Raw genomic sequence first — 15707 nt, 5'->3', positions numbered from 1 at the left:
ATTTAAGTTCCATAACATTTTTGTTTTCTTTACACCTATTCATTGCAGTGCCTAGTTTTGTCATACCTGGCGTACAGCAGATACACACGCGATTGTGCAGTCTTCATGTCGATCAAATGCTCAGTGAAACTGTCCAGTTTGGGCTCGAATTCCACAATCATTTCAACACTAGCGCGCACATCGATGTCATCGTAATTTGTCTGTGATGTGGTTTGAAAGCGACCCAGTATCGCGCGCCCATCCGTATCGGAACTATGTATTATGATCACCTGACACCGTCAAACGAAAATGCCATGCAGAACAAAAACAACAACGAGAAAAAGGAACAATATAAATTATGCTTAATAAGGGATAAATTATATTTAGCTGCGATATTGAGTTGTGTCCTTCGTTCGCACTCACCTTGGTGTAGCCAAAGTGAAACATAATTTCCAGCCACACGTCCGCTTGATGGTAATACGGCGGAATGGTACGTAAAAAGGAAACGTGAATATTCTTATCGGAGAAGGCAGCATCGCGGGAGGATATACCAATAACAGGTATCTGGTAGAAGCCACTCGTGTAGCTGACGGCGGCCGGTGACAGGTCGCCAGAAGTTTGCTCATGCGACACAACGACAGCGTACACCTGCGAAGCAAATGACAGACAAAAAGAAAATAAAACGTGCCATAATAGAAATAATATTAAAAAAACACAATTGAGATATTTCATGAAATTCTTCAAGTTTGAAGTGTAACTCGGATTAGTAATCATCAAAGCGGTGATAGCAATAAACCCAATGCGAATTCATTAAAGATCGTGGCACTAGACGAGACGCATTTATTAAAGGTGGTGGCAGACCAATAACAATGTTTTGTACGTTTGATTGTCACGGCAAGGTATTGGCAAAGTAGAAAACAAAGAATGAATTCGCCTTGCTTTATTCTGCGCTGACAGCCACATGGAAACGGCGAAAGAAAAAAATAAAACAGCTGATTTATGGATACCTCCTTTAATAGATTCGCCTTGGTAATCATCAAAGCGGTGATAGCAGTAAACCCAAGGCGAATTCATTAAAGATCGTGGCACTAGACGAGACGCATTTATTGAAGGTGGTGGCAGACCAATAACAATATTTTGTCACGGCAAGGTATTGGCGAAGTAGAAAACAAAAAATTAAGTTGCCTTGTTTTATTATGTGCTGACAGCTACATGGCCACAGCGAAAGGAAAAAAAAACAAATCAGCTGATTTACCAACTCATCTTTTAATAGATTCGCCTTGGCACTAGGCCAACAACAATATTTTGTGCACTAGAATGTCACGTCAAAGTAGAAAACAATGAAGTGATTTATTTATTTAAAACAAATTCTCATTATTTCATTTATTTATAAAAAAATTCATTAAAAAAGGGGAAACCACTAAATCCTTTTGATAATAATGGTAGCGAAAAAGTATTGGGGAATAAGTTCATAGCGTTTTTATATTATATTTTCTTTTATTTTACAACGTATTGTTTAAGTTTGGCATATACGTAGTACTCATTCGATAGAACTGTTTCTGCTCTATAAAACTATGTTAATTGTATTTTTGAGTTATTTAGGTTTTTATTAGTTTTTAGGCTTAGAAATGGAGTACCCAGGAGGCAAAAATTAGCATTTTCGACATCTGCTCTTCTTTGCTTGTCATCGAGGTTAAAAATCTGCTCAAGCAGCCCGGAACATTTGCGACGTGTATGGAGAAAGTGTCATAGGGGAGTCTACGAAAATGGTTTGCAAAGTTCAAAAATGGCAACTTTGACGTCGATGACACGTCCCGCAGTGGAAGGCCATCTGAATGCGCTGAAGAACGCCTCAAATCACTTTTGAAGGAGTGAAAGCTGAACGAAAAAAAAACAAGGAAAGTTGCCTTCAAATTGATTCTCAGCATCTCGCCCGCCATCGAGCACCACCCGGGAGATGAGAAATAGTGCCTATCCTGCCTATACATACATCAATGTGAAACAAAGAAATCGAGAGTGGGTGGCTTCAGGACATACGCCAAAGCCAAGAGTCCAACCGGATCTTCATCCGGACTTGGAGGGAATGGTACACTGGAAAATGCCAGAAAATAATGTCACGGTCAACAATCAGCCCTACATTAGCCAGCTACACTGCGTGAATGAGGCTGTTCGACTGGAAAGACCTGATCGACATGGTCAAACCATACTCCTTCTCGACAAAAAGCAAATTATGGTTTGTGCCGCAAGACGGGGACACTAGAAGGAATACAATTTGTCAACATCCCAAGGTAAGAAATTAAAATTAAAAAAAAAAAGGATTGAGTCTTGCGTCAAAAAAGTTGCGACTTGATCTGATCGAAAAAGAACTAAACTTTCCACTGATGCTCTTCCAATGCCTGACGAAGTTTTGAACATTTGAAATGAGCCTGTACAGCTCGATTTTCCATTTGTCGGCGCGTGTACTCAGATTGATTAAAACCACTTTTAATTAATAAAAATTAAGTATATAAATATGTAGTTTGATATATAACGTACTCAGATTGCCGTATTGGAAAAGAATTGGCTCACAGAGTTCGTGTCTGGAAATCGGCCAAGAGGGTGTTAGTATTAGGAAATTCGTTTATGGATTACCTGCAAACTGGTAAAACCATTAATTCTGAATATTAGCGTAACCTTTTAGACCAGCTGAAGGAAAAAATTTGTGAAAAAAGACCCAGTTTGCAAAAGAAAAAAAAATCTTTTTCATTAGGGCAATGCACCGCGTTATAAGAGTGGCTAAACTCCTTGATTTTAAATTTGAATTGTGGGAGCATCCACCGTATTCACCAGATTTGGCTCCTAGCGATTTTCATCTGTTTCCAAATCTAAAAAAATGCGCCGAAAGCGTTTCTCATCAAATGTTGAGGTCATAAGGCGTAGAAGCTGTAGATGGAACCACGTTGGAACAAGTGTATTGATGTTGAGGGAGATGATACTAAATAATAAAGTGTATTTCAAACCACGGAATTGTGTTTATCTTATAGAACCGCAAAACTTATTGAACAACCTAGTATAGAACTTGCATAAAATGAATAAATATAAGATTGGTTATTCACTTCTATTGAAATATATGATATTACATAACTTTTCAGACAACCCCGCCAAAACGTCTTGCTGTGATTTTGAATATAAAATGCAATCAAAGTGGTTTTTCTCTGTCTCTGAATGCAGAACCTTTTGTTAATAAATCTTGGACTATGGCTATTTGGAAGTAATGTAAACAAAACTTAGTAGGGTAGAGACCAAATAAATAGAAAAACAAAAAATCACATCAACTACTTCACTGCTACTACTTGTTGAATGTGCCTTTGGTGTCACATTTTCTCACAAAAATGTGTCACAAATAAAAAAAAAAAATAAAAACAAACTAAATACGAATTAGAAATTTGCTGGATATTTGCCACAACATCTTATCAATGGTTTTATACGAAAATTTCAATACAACCAATCAAACGTCACCACATTTTGAGCGTCACGAGCATTTTGCTATGGATGTAGCCAAAGTATGTGAGCAAATGGGCAGTTTGTGCGATGTGAAGTGAATGTAAATTGTTTTTGTCTTCTGCAGCGAGTATGCAACACGCTCGTTACACTGCCGCAGGCTGAGAGATGTGCCTACATTGAAAATTCCGCCTCGTGCAAATTGAATGTTCATTTTATTAATTACGCGCATATTATTTTCTGTGAATTAGAAGTATCCACAACGATGGGAGCAGTATTTTCATCACTCCTTCTACTCATAATCATTGGCGTTTTCTTTATTATATTGGGCGTTACAGCAGATGTGTTGTAAGTTGTGAAAAAGAGTAAACTTTTTAGGTAAAACGTTTCATTTCGACTTGACTCTTACTGCGTGCAAAAGATTACATTATTCGCTCACTTGTAGTTTCAAGTTCTATGGTATATCGTAGATTTGTTGAGTATACGCCCTGATGTTCACTTAAATAATAAGCGCCCGTTGCATAATTATAAGCGCACAACAATTTTACTTATATTTCTTATTGTATTTGAGAGAAAATATTTCTACATGCACTGTTTGCATGTTTGTTTGTGTTAGGAGAAACATTTTTCGTCAAGTGAGCAGAATTCACTGTTTCTGGAGAAAGTAGCGAATCGAAGGCGTCTCAGCTCACATAAGAAGCAACACAAACAACAACATTAGTATTGGCAAGAAGAGAGTAGACAAATATAACTGTTGCAAAATTATAAAAACGCAGTACAGTTATTAAAAAATGTGTAAATTTGAAAGTGCTTTGCCATTTTATATCAAAATGTCGCGTCATACATAACCTACAGAAATGGAAAAGGTAAAATTTTAACTTTTTAGTATTCAGATCCGTCGCCCCAGATGTGTTTCGCTATTTGCTTTGAGTAGGGCAGCACTCTCAGCATCCTGTTACTATTTCTAAAAACCATATACGAATACGACTTGCTATGCATTTTCTCGCATATTCTTCAGTTTTGACTTCTTTACAATAATCGACCCATGCTCTTCACATTTCTGTAGCTTTTGCCCCGCTTTGGCTGTGTTGGCGCGCATGTTGAAAATGAGTGAGAATGTTGCAGGCGTCACGTTGGTCGCTTTTGGCAATGGCGCTCCAGACATATTCAGCAGCTTGTCTTATCTCAGCACCGATACTCGTCGTTTGTATGCGGATATTTTTGCATCGGCACTTTTTGTGGTCCTCATCGTGGCTGGTATTGTCTTTTTCACATTTCCATTTGCCGCTCAGCCATATCTACTCCTGCGCGATGCACTCTTCCTTCTGCTGGACGTATGCGTCATTGATTATATAATCAAGAAAGATTGCGCAATATCGGTGATCGATAGTGCCAGTAAGTTTTGTGCTGTGCAATTTCTGCTTTATTCAAAATAATCTGCTTTTGTTTCAGTCACCCTATTCATTTACTTCTGTTACTTGTTTGTGGTTCTATTCGATCAGTATCTGGTAAGGCGCGCCACCAAAAGTAAGCAAATACATATCAGTTATCTCCATGAGTATTTAAATATGACATCATATGAGTACGAGTAAAAACTAAAAGTTAGTCTAAACTTATTTTAAAATATTTAATGGCAGTGAAACCAAGTAAAACAAAAGTTTAATCAACGAATTGACGATAATTCCTTTTCTATGAAATACAATGAAGCTAATTTGCTACTCTAGATATTGGAGACAAATACCTCTGTCCATAATCTAAAATTTGGTACACCTGCCCAAAATGGTTTTTGAGTGATTGAAATCTTTATTTTGACCTTTACGCGCTCCATTGCTTGTATTTTTGTATACTGCAGCTGCCTAGTTCACAAGCAGCATACAGGATTCAGAACGTGTGGCCAAGATCGAATGATTAACCGGCTCTCAGCCAATTTGAAAACATCAGCTGATTGTATGACGTCACCGGAGACATGACAGTGATTTATTTATCAAAAAACAGAGATTGTGATGGTGATACACAAAAAAAAATCGGTTAGTAAAATGGTGCGTATCGAGGTTAAGTTTAGTTAGTAGCATTCCTTGCAAGAACACACACCATGTTTCAGCCAGATCGGTCTATTTCTTTGTGTTTAGCATTCGTTTGAACCGAGGAAGTCGAGTGATTTTCCTTTTCCATCACGACAACTCATCAGTGCTGTGGATGTACAACACAGTGGTTTTGATAATTTTAACATAGGGGTTCCTGGTTTGGTGGAAAGCTCTTCGGAAAAGCTAAAATATCACTAAACTGGGGAGGGGACAAAGGACTGCATGGATTGGCATCACCGGAGCACGTAAAACTTGCCCCAGTGCTGCCTCAAAGAGCAATCAAGTTGAAGGAGGTTGACCTCTGGAGGCGATCTCTTAAGGGGCATGGTAGCATTTTCGGGCAGTTAACACCGTAAACTAGATTTTGAGGGTCGTGCTAGAGCAATCTTTCCACATAGACAAGATTGGATCGAGGGGAAAATCTGCACCGAAGCTTGCACCTCTGTATTCACTGAGGGTTCCAAGATGGAATCGGGAGCAGGAACAGGGGTTTTCTCTAATCAGCTAATTTATCCATCTCCTTTAAACTGCCGAATGCTGCTACCGTTTTTCAAGCAGAAGTCTTTGCGATCCTGCAGGCATGCAAAATGCTAATGGAACGCGAGTGCGAGGGAGATATGTATTAACATTTTCTCCGATAGTCAAGCCGCGATCAAGGTTCTGACGACGCCATAGTGCAAAACGAAATTAGTAAACTCCTGTAAGGAGGAGATCAAGTCTCTTGGGTTCCAGGGCATAGGAACATAGAGGAAAATGAAATTGCTGGTAAGCTTGCCAGGAAGGGAACTGAATTGGCCTCATAGACGTCCTACCCGGTCATCGGCATCCCCCTGACTGTTGTTAAAGAGTAACTGCAAAAATTATTTCTCAGGAAAGCGCAGAAAAGGTGGAGCAGCTCTATGTCTTCATGTGCTATTCGACCCTTTGACGCCAGTACAATATATGAAGGGCTCAAAAAGTCCTTTGGACTCTTCGCCATTCAATTTCCAAACTCCTAGCTATGTTTGCCGGTCACTGGACGATTGGCACACACGCGGTCACTGGGTGTTCCTTTCTTCAACGGCCTGGGGCAGTGCGCCAACCTTAGTCCCATCAATCTTCTCCACTTTATCAACAGCTCTGGCTCGCTGTAGATATCTGTCTGTTGTAGGTCTCATAATGGTATCAAAACTGCGCTTCAGTGCTACTTGAGGACTGCCAGATTGGCACTTCAACCATTTCACCTACCTGCCTACGCATCCGCTCACGTCTCAGCAATTGTGGTTGCAAAATTAATGGAAATAAGAGTAAATCGAAAAATAAAAAAGATTTATCACAAACACTTCAGTAGTTTTTATTTTTGCTCGGACTTTTCAAATGACCCTATAGTCCCCAAGAGAAAACTCTGCCTGATTCGTTGCTTCACAAACGATTATTACTTAGTGATATTCGGCGATGCCATGAAACTAATTTAGCATTACTCGGCTACTCGTAATTGGTGCTTAACCATTTTTACGTACTCATGTTGGGCGTTAATAGCTACATTCATATGTGCATATAAATTTATATATTTTTCTGTTCAGTTCTACAGGCTAGGCATAATGCTCGCCGTCAACTTTCCATTATTGGTAAATACTTGAAAATAATTGATGAAGTTGCCCAATAGTCGCTCTAAAAGTAAGCCAAATGTGTGTACATCAAACTGACCTGGCAATGTTAGTCGTGTGACGTAAGGCCCAAATTATGGACATTTAGCATGGCGCTCCAAGAATGTGAGCTATTACATAAATAACAAAGAGAATAAGCTTAATTTCTATTTATTCCTGTGTTATGTAATGGACTTCGAACACATAATCGTACAAGTGGATGCCACGTATAAATCGACTCAGTTGCAGTAGCCGCCCTTAGCCATGAATTAGGTTGAGTAATATTGACTATCGTAGGCAGTGAAATGTGGAGAAAATGTAATCAAATGCCGTTTTTTTTCCAATACCCATTATTTTTGCGTTAAACTTTTGCGCAAATGGTGTAAAACTGTTTTATGGTCGATCTCGGACATGTCGGTCAACTTCGATTATTTCTCTGATTTTATCAACATTATCTATAACATCAAAAATTCCTGAATGGAATCGACGAAAACAAAATTGCACCTAATTTATCAGATCTGCCGAGAAAATAATGAATTTCTTTTTTCCCAAAAAATTTTTAAATTTTTTCCTGCAGACATGATGGAATGAATAATGAGATGGCGCCTATCGTGGTCCCGTTACTTTGCGCTCAGCGAATTTGACAATGTGTTACGAGGTTTTAGCACCAGTATGGCCAGATTACCATTTTCGTAACTTGATTTAGCATTTGTTTTGTTATTTAGTCTCGGAGTTTTAGTTCTTTCTTCATGTCATTTTTCTAGCCTGTTCTAATTAAAATGTAATGTTTATAATTTTGTAAAATATACATTTTTTAATAATTAGTTAAATATATTAATTCACTCAGTTTTATTTAGCTTTACTTTTTTTAACATCTGGTAGCATTGCTTGGTGTTCTTCTGCTTTCGGCAGTCAAATCTCTCTCTCGCTACTGCAGTGTTGCCTAGCTTTGGATATAAAAACGCACTAAAATGCCCATTTAAAGAAAATAAAACACCAAATTTTTATTGAATTACTTAAAGAACTTTGTATGCGAGACAAGTTGTCTTTAGAATGTGCGTTTTTTTTAATAAATGTGTTATGCTTATGTACAATTTAATTAATGAGTTTTTTTTTGTTAAGCGAGACTCTTTTGTTTAGGGAACGACTTTTTTGCTATATTTGAGGTTATGTAACTAGATAAGGTACTCTTTTTGTAAAAATGTCGTTATGGTTTCTTCAGTATTTTCTGGTATTTTGTGGCTTATTTTTACAATGAATACACCACTTAATGCCCTATGTCCAACTAAGGATTGAGGACCCGAAGTAACGATTACACCTCTATGTGTTTAATTCGCATTCAGTAAATTCAAATGCCTTTTAAAATGTGTAAAAAGGTTTTCAATATTAAGAAGAGCTGAGAGAGGGGCATTTAATATTCTTGCATAACCTTAAATGGAGCAAAAAATTAGATTTACACTTTCCAAATATCAAATTTAAAAGAACCAACTAATTTTTATTAGCGCTAAAATCTTCTCAGAGTGGCCTTTTTTAACCTTTTTTTGTATAATAATACAGTTTTTTTTAATTTAAGGTTTCGGTAGCTTTAAATTTAAAAAGAGAAACAAACACGAAACTTGAAAATTTTCGCATTTTGGGTATAAAAAAGCACTAAATTTATTGCGAAGAGCAAATTATTGGCAATACTGCACAAATCGGAAAATCGTGACGTCACGCACTCTCTGATGGGCGCAATCTTCTTTCTATCATTCTTGCCTGCTGACCTCCCGCTGTACTTAAAGCTAAATTGTTCCAGCGACATTAGGCGATATGTCACGCAATTTTTCTTTATTCATATCACAATGAATGGCTTACTTTTAGGAGCGACAATTTTTATTAAAAAAAAAAGACTATTATTTCTCATTTTACCTACAGAACTAATTCGGCTAAATGACTTGCGCACTCAGGGTTCGATTGGGCGGCGACAGATATTGTTTGTAGATCGTCGTATGCAAAGCAGCTATTACTTAAACTCATTAAACTTGCAAAACACATCACTCTTTGGCCAATTTTTTCACAGCATTAATCCATATAATAAAAGCGAATGGGAGATGGCCAATTGGCTGATGAAAGCCGTCATCTTATTACGGATGCCGATACTATTTGTACTCACGATTCTAATTCCAATCAACGATCATGAAGAAGACAATCATGGCTGGTCCCGCCTGTTGAATTGTGCGCAGTTCATACTTTTGCCAACATTCATTTGTTATGCCACATGTAAGTGAACTGCATTTGATTGATTCATTTTTGATAACCATTATATTAAGGTGACGCAAAATTAATCATCCAATTATGTTTTTTAAATAACTTTTTTAATTACAAAAACTGTATTTCGACCCTTACGCACCCCATTGCCTTTATGTTTTTATACTGCAGCTGTCTAGTTCACACAATAAAATCTACCGATAGGGTGATTAATTTTGCGCCAGCTTGTATAATATATTTATAGGCCAGAAAGTAAAATTGTTTTTTAAATTTGTTAAAACTTGTCCAAAGCATACGAGGGTCGTTTGAAAAGTCGGTGCAAAAATAAAATAAAAATATTTTTCGACATAGTCTCCTGTTAAACTTTTACACTTCGTCCAATGACGTTCTCGTTTGTTGATCCCTTTCAAATAATAGGATTTGTCTAAGTCTTCTAAAAAAATCAAAATCTTATAAAGTAAAATTTTTTTCCTGCCATTTTTTCAACTAACAGACAGCTGATGCCCGTTCATCAGCTGTGCGAGCGGTCTGAAGTTGGTTACACTTCGAGTGCCGGACCCCGTAATACATAAATTTCTTGTACATGACAATATTAAATTTAAGTGTGGAGTTCGATATCATTTACATATATGACTCACGCAAGTACGTCTTCTCCACACATATCGCACGGCGTGTTGACAATTTCAAGATTTTCTTGAAACTTTTTCAGAGCCCAATCGGACTTCAACAGTCCCTCAAGTGTCTAATAGGGGTAGACGAAGCTCATTAAGCCAAATTGACCACAATGGGGCGTGAGAGGCTTCCAATTACTGTGAACTGACTAGAATCGACTGAGCTGGTTCATTCTCTAGATTAAGTTAGACTTGGCTGATCTTGTAGATCGCACATAGACCAGATATTGATCCATAGTGATACCAAGTGTTTGTATGGAGAGTTTAAGATTTTTATATAATTTAAGTAGTCCGCTAATTTTTTATTCAACCACACTTTCTAAGGTGGAAAATTATGCAGAACCTAAGCAGTTTATTTGTGTTTTGCTAAGTGCGGTGCAGTGGAAGCGTAGGTATTCCAGAGTTCCTCTCACGTTGGCTTTGGCACTAACTTCAGCTTGGCCGCTTAAGGCGGAGTGAGACAGTGTCTCGTCAGTATCCCCACTACGAGTTTGCACTCTTTCCTCGGAAGAGATAAAATAGAGTTTATACACCTGACATTGTGCCTGTGTAGCTCGATTTTCGCGATCATGCATGAGCTGATTGTTTCTCATCTTGAGTTCGCTTCTTGAATCGTCGCCACATAGCCACTTTCTCTTCTTCTTCTTCTTCTTCTTTTTATTCTTTTATTATAGGTTTTCACCTGTTTTTCTTCACACAATTACATAGTTATAAATTACAAAGTTTTATTAAAATTCAAAATGACGAAATGTTATTGTCCTTCCGCTGATGTCGAAATCCAGCTTTCGCGCCATCTCTTTGGTGGTCTTCCAGGTCCGCGCTTTCCATATGGTATATAGTCCCTCGCTATTCAGATAATTCTATCGTCACTAGCTCTAGAAACGTGATCATTCCAAGCTCGTCTTCTTGTTCTTATAAATTTCACTACTTCATTAACGCCAGTTTCGTCACAAGTGACCTCGTTTCTAATGCAGTCAATACGTGTTTTTCCTACGATGGATCGTAGAACTTGCATTTAAGCTGTACGCACTAACTGTTTTGTTTTTGCGCTTTCAGCTCGTGCTTCGGCTCCGTAGGTCAGGATTGGTCTTATTACAGCCATCTTCTCGTGTCCTTCAATTCCCTCTTCCGGCATTGTCGTACGCAGTGTGAGTTTTGTTGTTGTTGTTTGTCATTAAAGATGCTATTGCTTTGTTGGCTGCTTGGCTGTCAATGTAGAAGTTTAAGTGAGAGTTCGGAGGAATGTTCTCTATGGCTAAGTTTGTTGCTTTCGTTGCCGCGTAGATCCTAGCTTGGACCACACTGCAGTAGTCCGGTAATTTGTATGACCTAATTCCGGAATGAGCACTGCGGCTCCAACGCCCTCTTCCATTTTGGAACCGTCTCTGTATATCTGGAAGGTGTGGCGCGTCCTTACGTTCTTTTCTAGTACTAGCTTTGGTTCCCTGTTAAAATTAGTTTGAAGAACAACATATTCCGAGTTAGCGTTTCGTTATCTGCATATCCAGCTGTGGCCATATGGCCTTTAAACCTGTCTTATCCTCAAGTTATCCTGTTGTCAATAGCCTAAGTGCATACTTCTTTGCAGAACTCTTTGCTACTAAGTCTATTGGGTGAGGGTCAAGTATCTTGTCCAGTACCGCTATCGAAGTGGTGCGCATTGCATCCGTTCTTTCTTTGCATTTCCTTTGTACTTTCACCAATTTGTTAGCGTACGTCTGTTTATTCAAAGTTGTCCACCATACTAGAATTCTATGTAAATCCATTATTGTCTAAGTAGCACAAGAAAAATTTATGAAAAATATATTGCCTCGAATTCATCCGCTGTAGCACAAAATGCCTGTCTGGGCGAATGCTTATTGCGACCAACTTAAATGACCGGAGCGAACTTTCTTCTTTTTTTTGTTGGGACAACTGGCACGTGCAGCACTCAGACACAATTAAGTCCATTGTTCTGCACTCGCATTCGCAGAAAATGGCCCGTCATCAGTCCAACCAGCTGTCTCCAGCCCCTCTACTTAATGAGAGGAGGATTTGCGACAGTCGGTGGGACATGTCAGTCTAGTCAGAGATCTCGTTATCCACGATACCCACGTGTCCCGGGACCCATATTAGCATCAGACTATTATGTCTACCGACATAGTTTAGCCTGGATTTAGAGGACTTGACTACCCTTGAGGTGAATGGGGGGCTGTCTAAACCATGAGCACAGCTTGGCTGTCGCTGTAGACACATATAGATCGGCCTCTCCATCAAAGTCAACGTTCACCGTCTGAGAATTTTGGCAGTCATACTCGTGAAAGGGAACTACAAGTATTGTGAGCAAATTTTACTCATTTGGTAAACAGAAGCCGGGGTTTTCTTATTTGTTAAAAGTTCTGTGTACTTGCATCTATTTGTAATAAATATGAATATGCTTTTATATATGTATTTGTTTTTTAGGGAGCAAAGAGTCCCTGCTTGGAATGCCCGTCTTCGTATGGGTCGGACTCGCTGCGTTACCCATCGCTATTCTAATGTTTTTAGGGTCTGATATACACCGAGTACCATTTTTCCATCAGGTAAATATCAGTTACATTCACCTATTGATTTTTCCTTGATTAAAATTTTTTACTTTCCAGTATCTCTCAATTTTGACCGTCATTGGCTCGACATTCGTCGTTCGCGTTTGCTGCAAGGAAATCTTTAATGCTCTCTCTGTACTCAGTATTTTCACTGGCTTCAGTTCTTCCTTTTTTGGCGCCACTCTCTTGGCCTGGGCGAACTGCATTGGCGATTTGTTTTCCAATCACTATTTAGCTCGCAAAGGTTACCAAAATATGGCGCTAGCCGCATGTTTCGGTGGACCGTTATTTAGTAAGTTATAGTCCGGGTGCTTGTTAATGGTTAAATTAGAGTGGTAAAAATGTGTTTAGCCCGATTGGTCTCTCTTTTAACTATGAACAAGCCACCTGAAGATTGAATAGACTTTATAAATAAGGTAAATAAAACTTTTCAGACTCTTTGCTTGCGGTTGGATCGACAATATTATACAAAAGTTTAAGAGATGATGACTTTATAATCGAGGTACATATGGAAAAATACTTTCGAGGGCCGTTTTCTTAATTAACGTCTAACTTTACAGGCCACTTTATCGTGGTCGTAAAAGCATTTTCGCTCTAGCGCTCTTTGAACACTCTATTAAAAAAAAGGCTAAAAAAATGTTGAAGGTAGGTTTGTACCTTTTTTTGTTCTTAAAGTTTTTTTTTGCATTTTTTACACAGTAAATCACTGTGCGGCGCCGTAGCCGGATGGGTTGATGCGTGAGTACCGTTCGGCAGTGCGTAAGTTCGAGTCTCCGTGCATAAAACGCCATATAATAAATAGAAAAAAGAATTTTCTAATTTCGGTCGCTACTTGGCAGGAATTTGCAAACCTCCAAGTGTATTTCGACCATAAAAAAACTCCTCATAAAAATCTAAGCCGTCCGGAGTCGGCTTAAAACTGTAGGTCCCGCCATTTGTGAAACAACATCAAGACGCACGCCACGAATGGGAGGAGGAGCTTTGCCAAACACCTAACACAACTATTTATTTTTTTTAATAAGGGTACATTAAAATTTCGTAGGTAGGTTTATAAATTTTTTTTGCATTTTTTACTAACAGCGATTTGCTGTTAGTCAATTTGAGTTCAAATTGTAATTATAAATAAATTGTAAATTTCTCGTGCATTGCCGTAGTCTCGTAATTGGCAAATTTTGGTTTGGCTTATTGCTGAGAAAGCGCAGGTCAAAGAGTCAAAACGCACTTTAAAGTGAGGAGCAACTTATCCTCTTGGTTAGTAAAGCGTAAAAAAGTAGATCAAATTAAGACTCAAATAACACTTAACTCAGAATAGTCTGTCTGAGCGTTACGGGAGCAATGCGAACATGCCCCACAGCGGCTTTAGGAATGGTCACTGGACTCATTCCACTATATCTTGTAGCCAAAGGGATGGCAATCAGTGCAGCTCTACGACTTCCTAATCTATTCCATCTCAAAGAAGGCAATCTTACAGGACATGTAAGGCTTCTGGTTTCAATCCTGAACTCTCCGTGCCTGACAGTTTACGACAAGATGGAAAGGAACCTAGAATTCTCCAAGAAATTCAAAGTGGTCATTTGTGGAGAAACAATGAAATATTCTTAAAACAGGGCGCACAGGTGTGGTTTACTTATGGGTCCAATATGGAAGAGGGTAGTGCCGGGATTGGAATTTTCGGACCACATTTCAAAAAAGCAATTGCAATTGGAAAAACCACTTCCATTTTCCAGGCAGAGGTCCACGCCTTAGAGCTGTGTGCCAGAGAATGTCTACGGAGATGCACACGCGGTGCCAATATCAACATTCTCTCTGACAGTCAAGCAGCTCTAAAATCGCTGGATAGCTTCTCATTCCAATCAAGGTTGGTCTGGGAATGTTTTAAAATCCTCAATACCCTAGCATTAAGAAACTTTGTTACCTTGAGGTGGATTCCGGGGCATGAGGAGCACGAAGGGAATTAAATTGCGTGCACTTTAGCGAAAAAGGGGGCAAACACTCCCTTCATAGATTCTGAAACCCCTCTGCGGGGTAAATAACAGCTTCCAAAGTGCCTTTCTACGTGAGCAGGAACAACGAGGCCTAATCGACTACTGCAGAGCCCAATCGGGCATGCGACAGTCGAAAAGACTCATATATCCAGAACGGATAAATGCAGAAGCAATCCTTAACCTAAGCAGAAAGGGCATAAAACTTTACACTGAACTACTAACACTACACTGTAAGCTTCATTAGGTTTAGGTTTGGCAGCCGCAGCGCACATAGAGACAACGATGCCACTTTGACCACGAAATGGGTCCGTTGTAAGCTTCATTATCACATTAAAAAAGACATAAAAATGAGTCCTATAGACTCTGCAAACAGGCACACGAAACAGCAGAACACGGTCTATGCGACTGTCCTGCAGTGGCACGACACAAACTAAATTACCTGGGAAATGGGGCTATAGATTCAAACCTCCTGGTAGAAATTAAGCCTACAGCAGTTTTAGGATTTATTAAAAGCCTAAAACTGTTCGAGAAGGCTACATGGCTGCTCAATAGATGTATTCAGGTCGCAGTGCAGAAACAGCCAATCAATAATAATAAATATGTAGTAAAGCGTACTCCAGGTAAGATGAGAAAGCGGCTCTTAAAATTATAAAAGTCCAGATATTTATTTTTAATTTTTAACCAAAAAATATATAATTAATAAAATTTTCCGGTACTTTTCAGGAGTTCGGTTTAGGTATAATGGGTGAGAACAGCACCATCTTTCTTATTATCAGCTTGGTTATCATATTGTTGGCCGCCCTCACCACAGATTTCTTCTTTCGTCCCAGTCATGGCGTTTATGTTATTATGATGTATTTGATATTTTTCTCCTATAATATTCTTGGGGAATTAGATATCGTACACCCGTATGGCACCGATCACAGAATGGATCGGCGTATCGAATCGGAACTTTGATAAGTGTAAACATCAAATATTTTAACAGGAATTTTAAATAAAATAATAATACCGACTTTTTCTTCCTTTAAATAAAATATTAATTTTTCTTAATACCGACTTTTTCTTCCTTCAG

At 38.6% G+C, this 15707-nt stretch overlaps 2 protein-coding genes across 3 annotated transcripts in view; one reads left to right on the top strand and one right to left on the bottom strand.

Annotated features, from left to right (window-relative positions):
• The window catches only part of LOC129252965 (glutamate [NMDA] receptor subunit 1), a 47751-nt gene that overhangs the window by 10893 nt on the left and 21151 nt on the right, over positions 1 to 15707 (bottom strand). For both annotated transcript variants that reach the window (XM_054891167.1, XM_054891168.1), the window contains exons 4-5: positions 403 to 627; positions 67 to 269 (exon numbers count right to left, since the gene is read on the bottom strand). In XM_054891167.1, coding sequence (XP_054747142.1) covers positions 67 to 269; positions 403 to 627 — 428 coding nt within the window. The remainder of the gene's footprint in view (positions 1 to 66; positions 270 to 402; positions 628 to 15707) is intronic.
• Positions 3395 to 15642, top strand: LOC129252966 (mitochondrial sodium/calcium exchanger protein-like). Its single transcript, XM_054891169.1, has 10 exons — positions 3395 to 3521; positions 3587 to 3807; positions 4526 to 4854; positions 4912 to 4986; positions 7106 to 7150; positions 9083 to 9427; positions 12529 to 12647; positions 12708 to 12942; positions 13085 to 13152; positions 15359 to 15642. The coding sequence occupies exons 1-10, from the start codon at positions 3435 to 3437 to the stop codon at positions 15590 to 15592; spliced, it is 1758 nt and encodes a 585-aa protein (XP_054747144.1). The 5' UTR covers positions 3395 to 3434; the 3' UTR covers positions 15593 to 15642.

Source organism: Anastrepha obliqua, chromosome 1 (genome assembly GCF_027943255.1).
Source record: "Anastrepha obliqua isolate idAnaObli1 chromosome 1, idAnaObli1_1.0, whole genome shotgun sequence".
NCBI classification, from domain to species: Eukaryota; Metazoa; Arthropoda; class Insecta; order Diptera; family Tephritidae; genus Anastrepha; species Anastrepha obliqua.
Note: the sequence above shows the minus strand (reverse complement) of the source record. Positions and strands in the feature narration are given on the sequence as shown.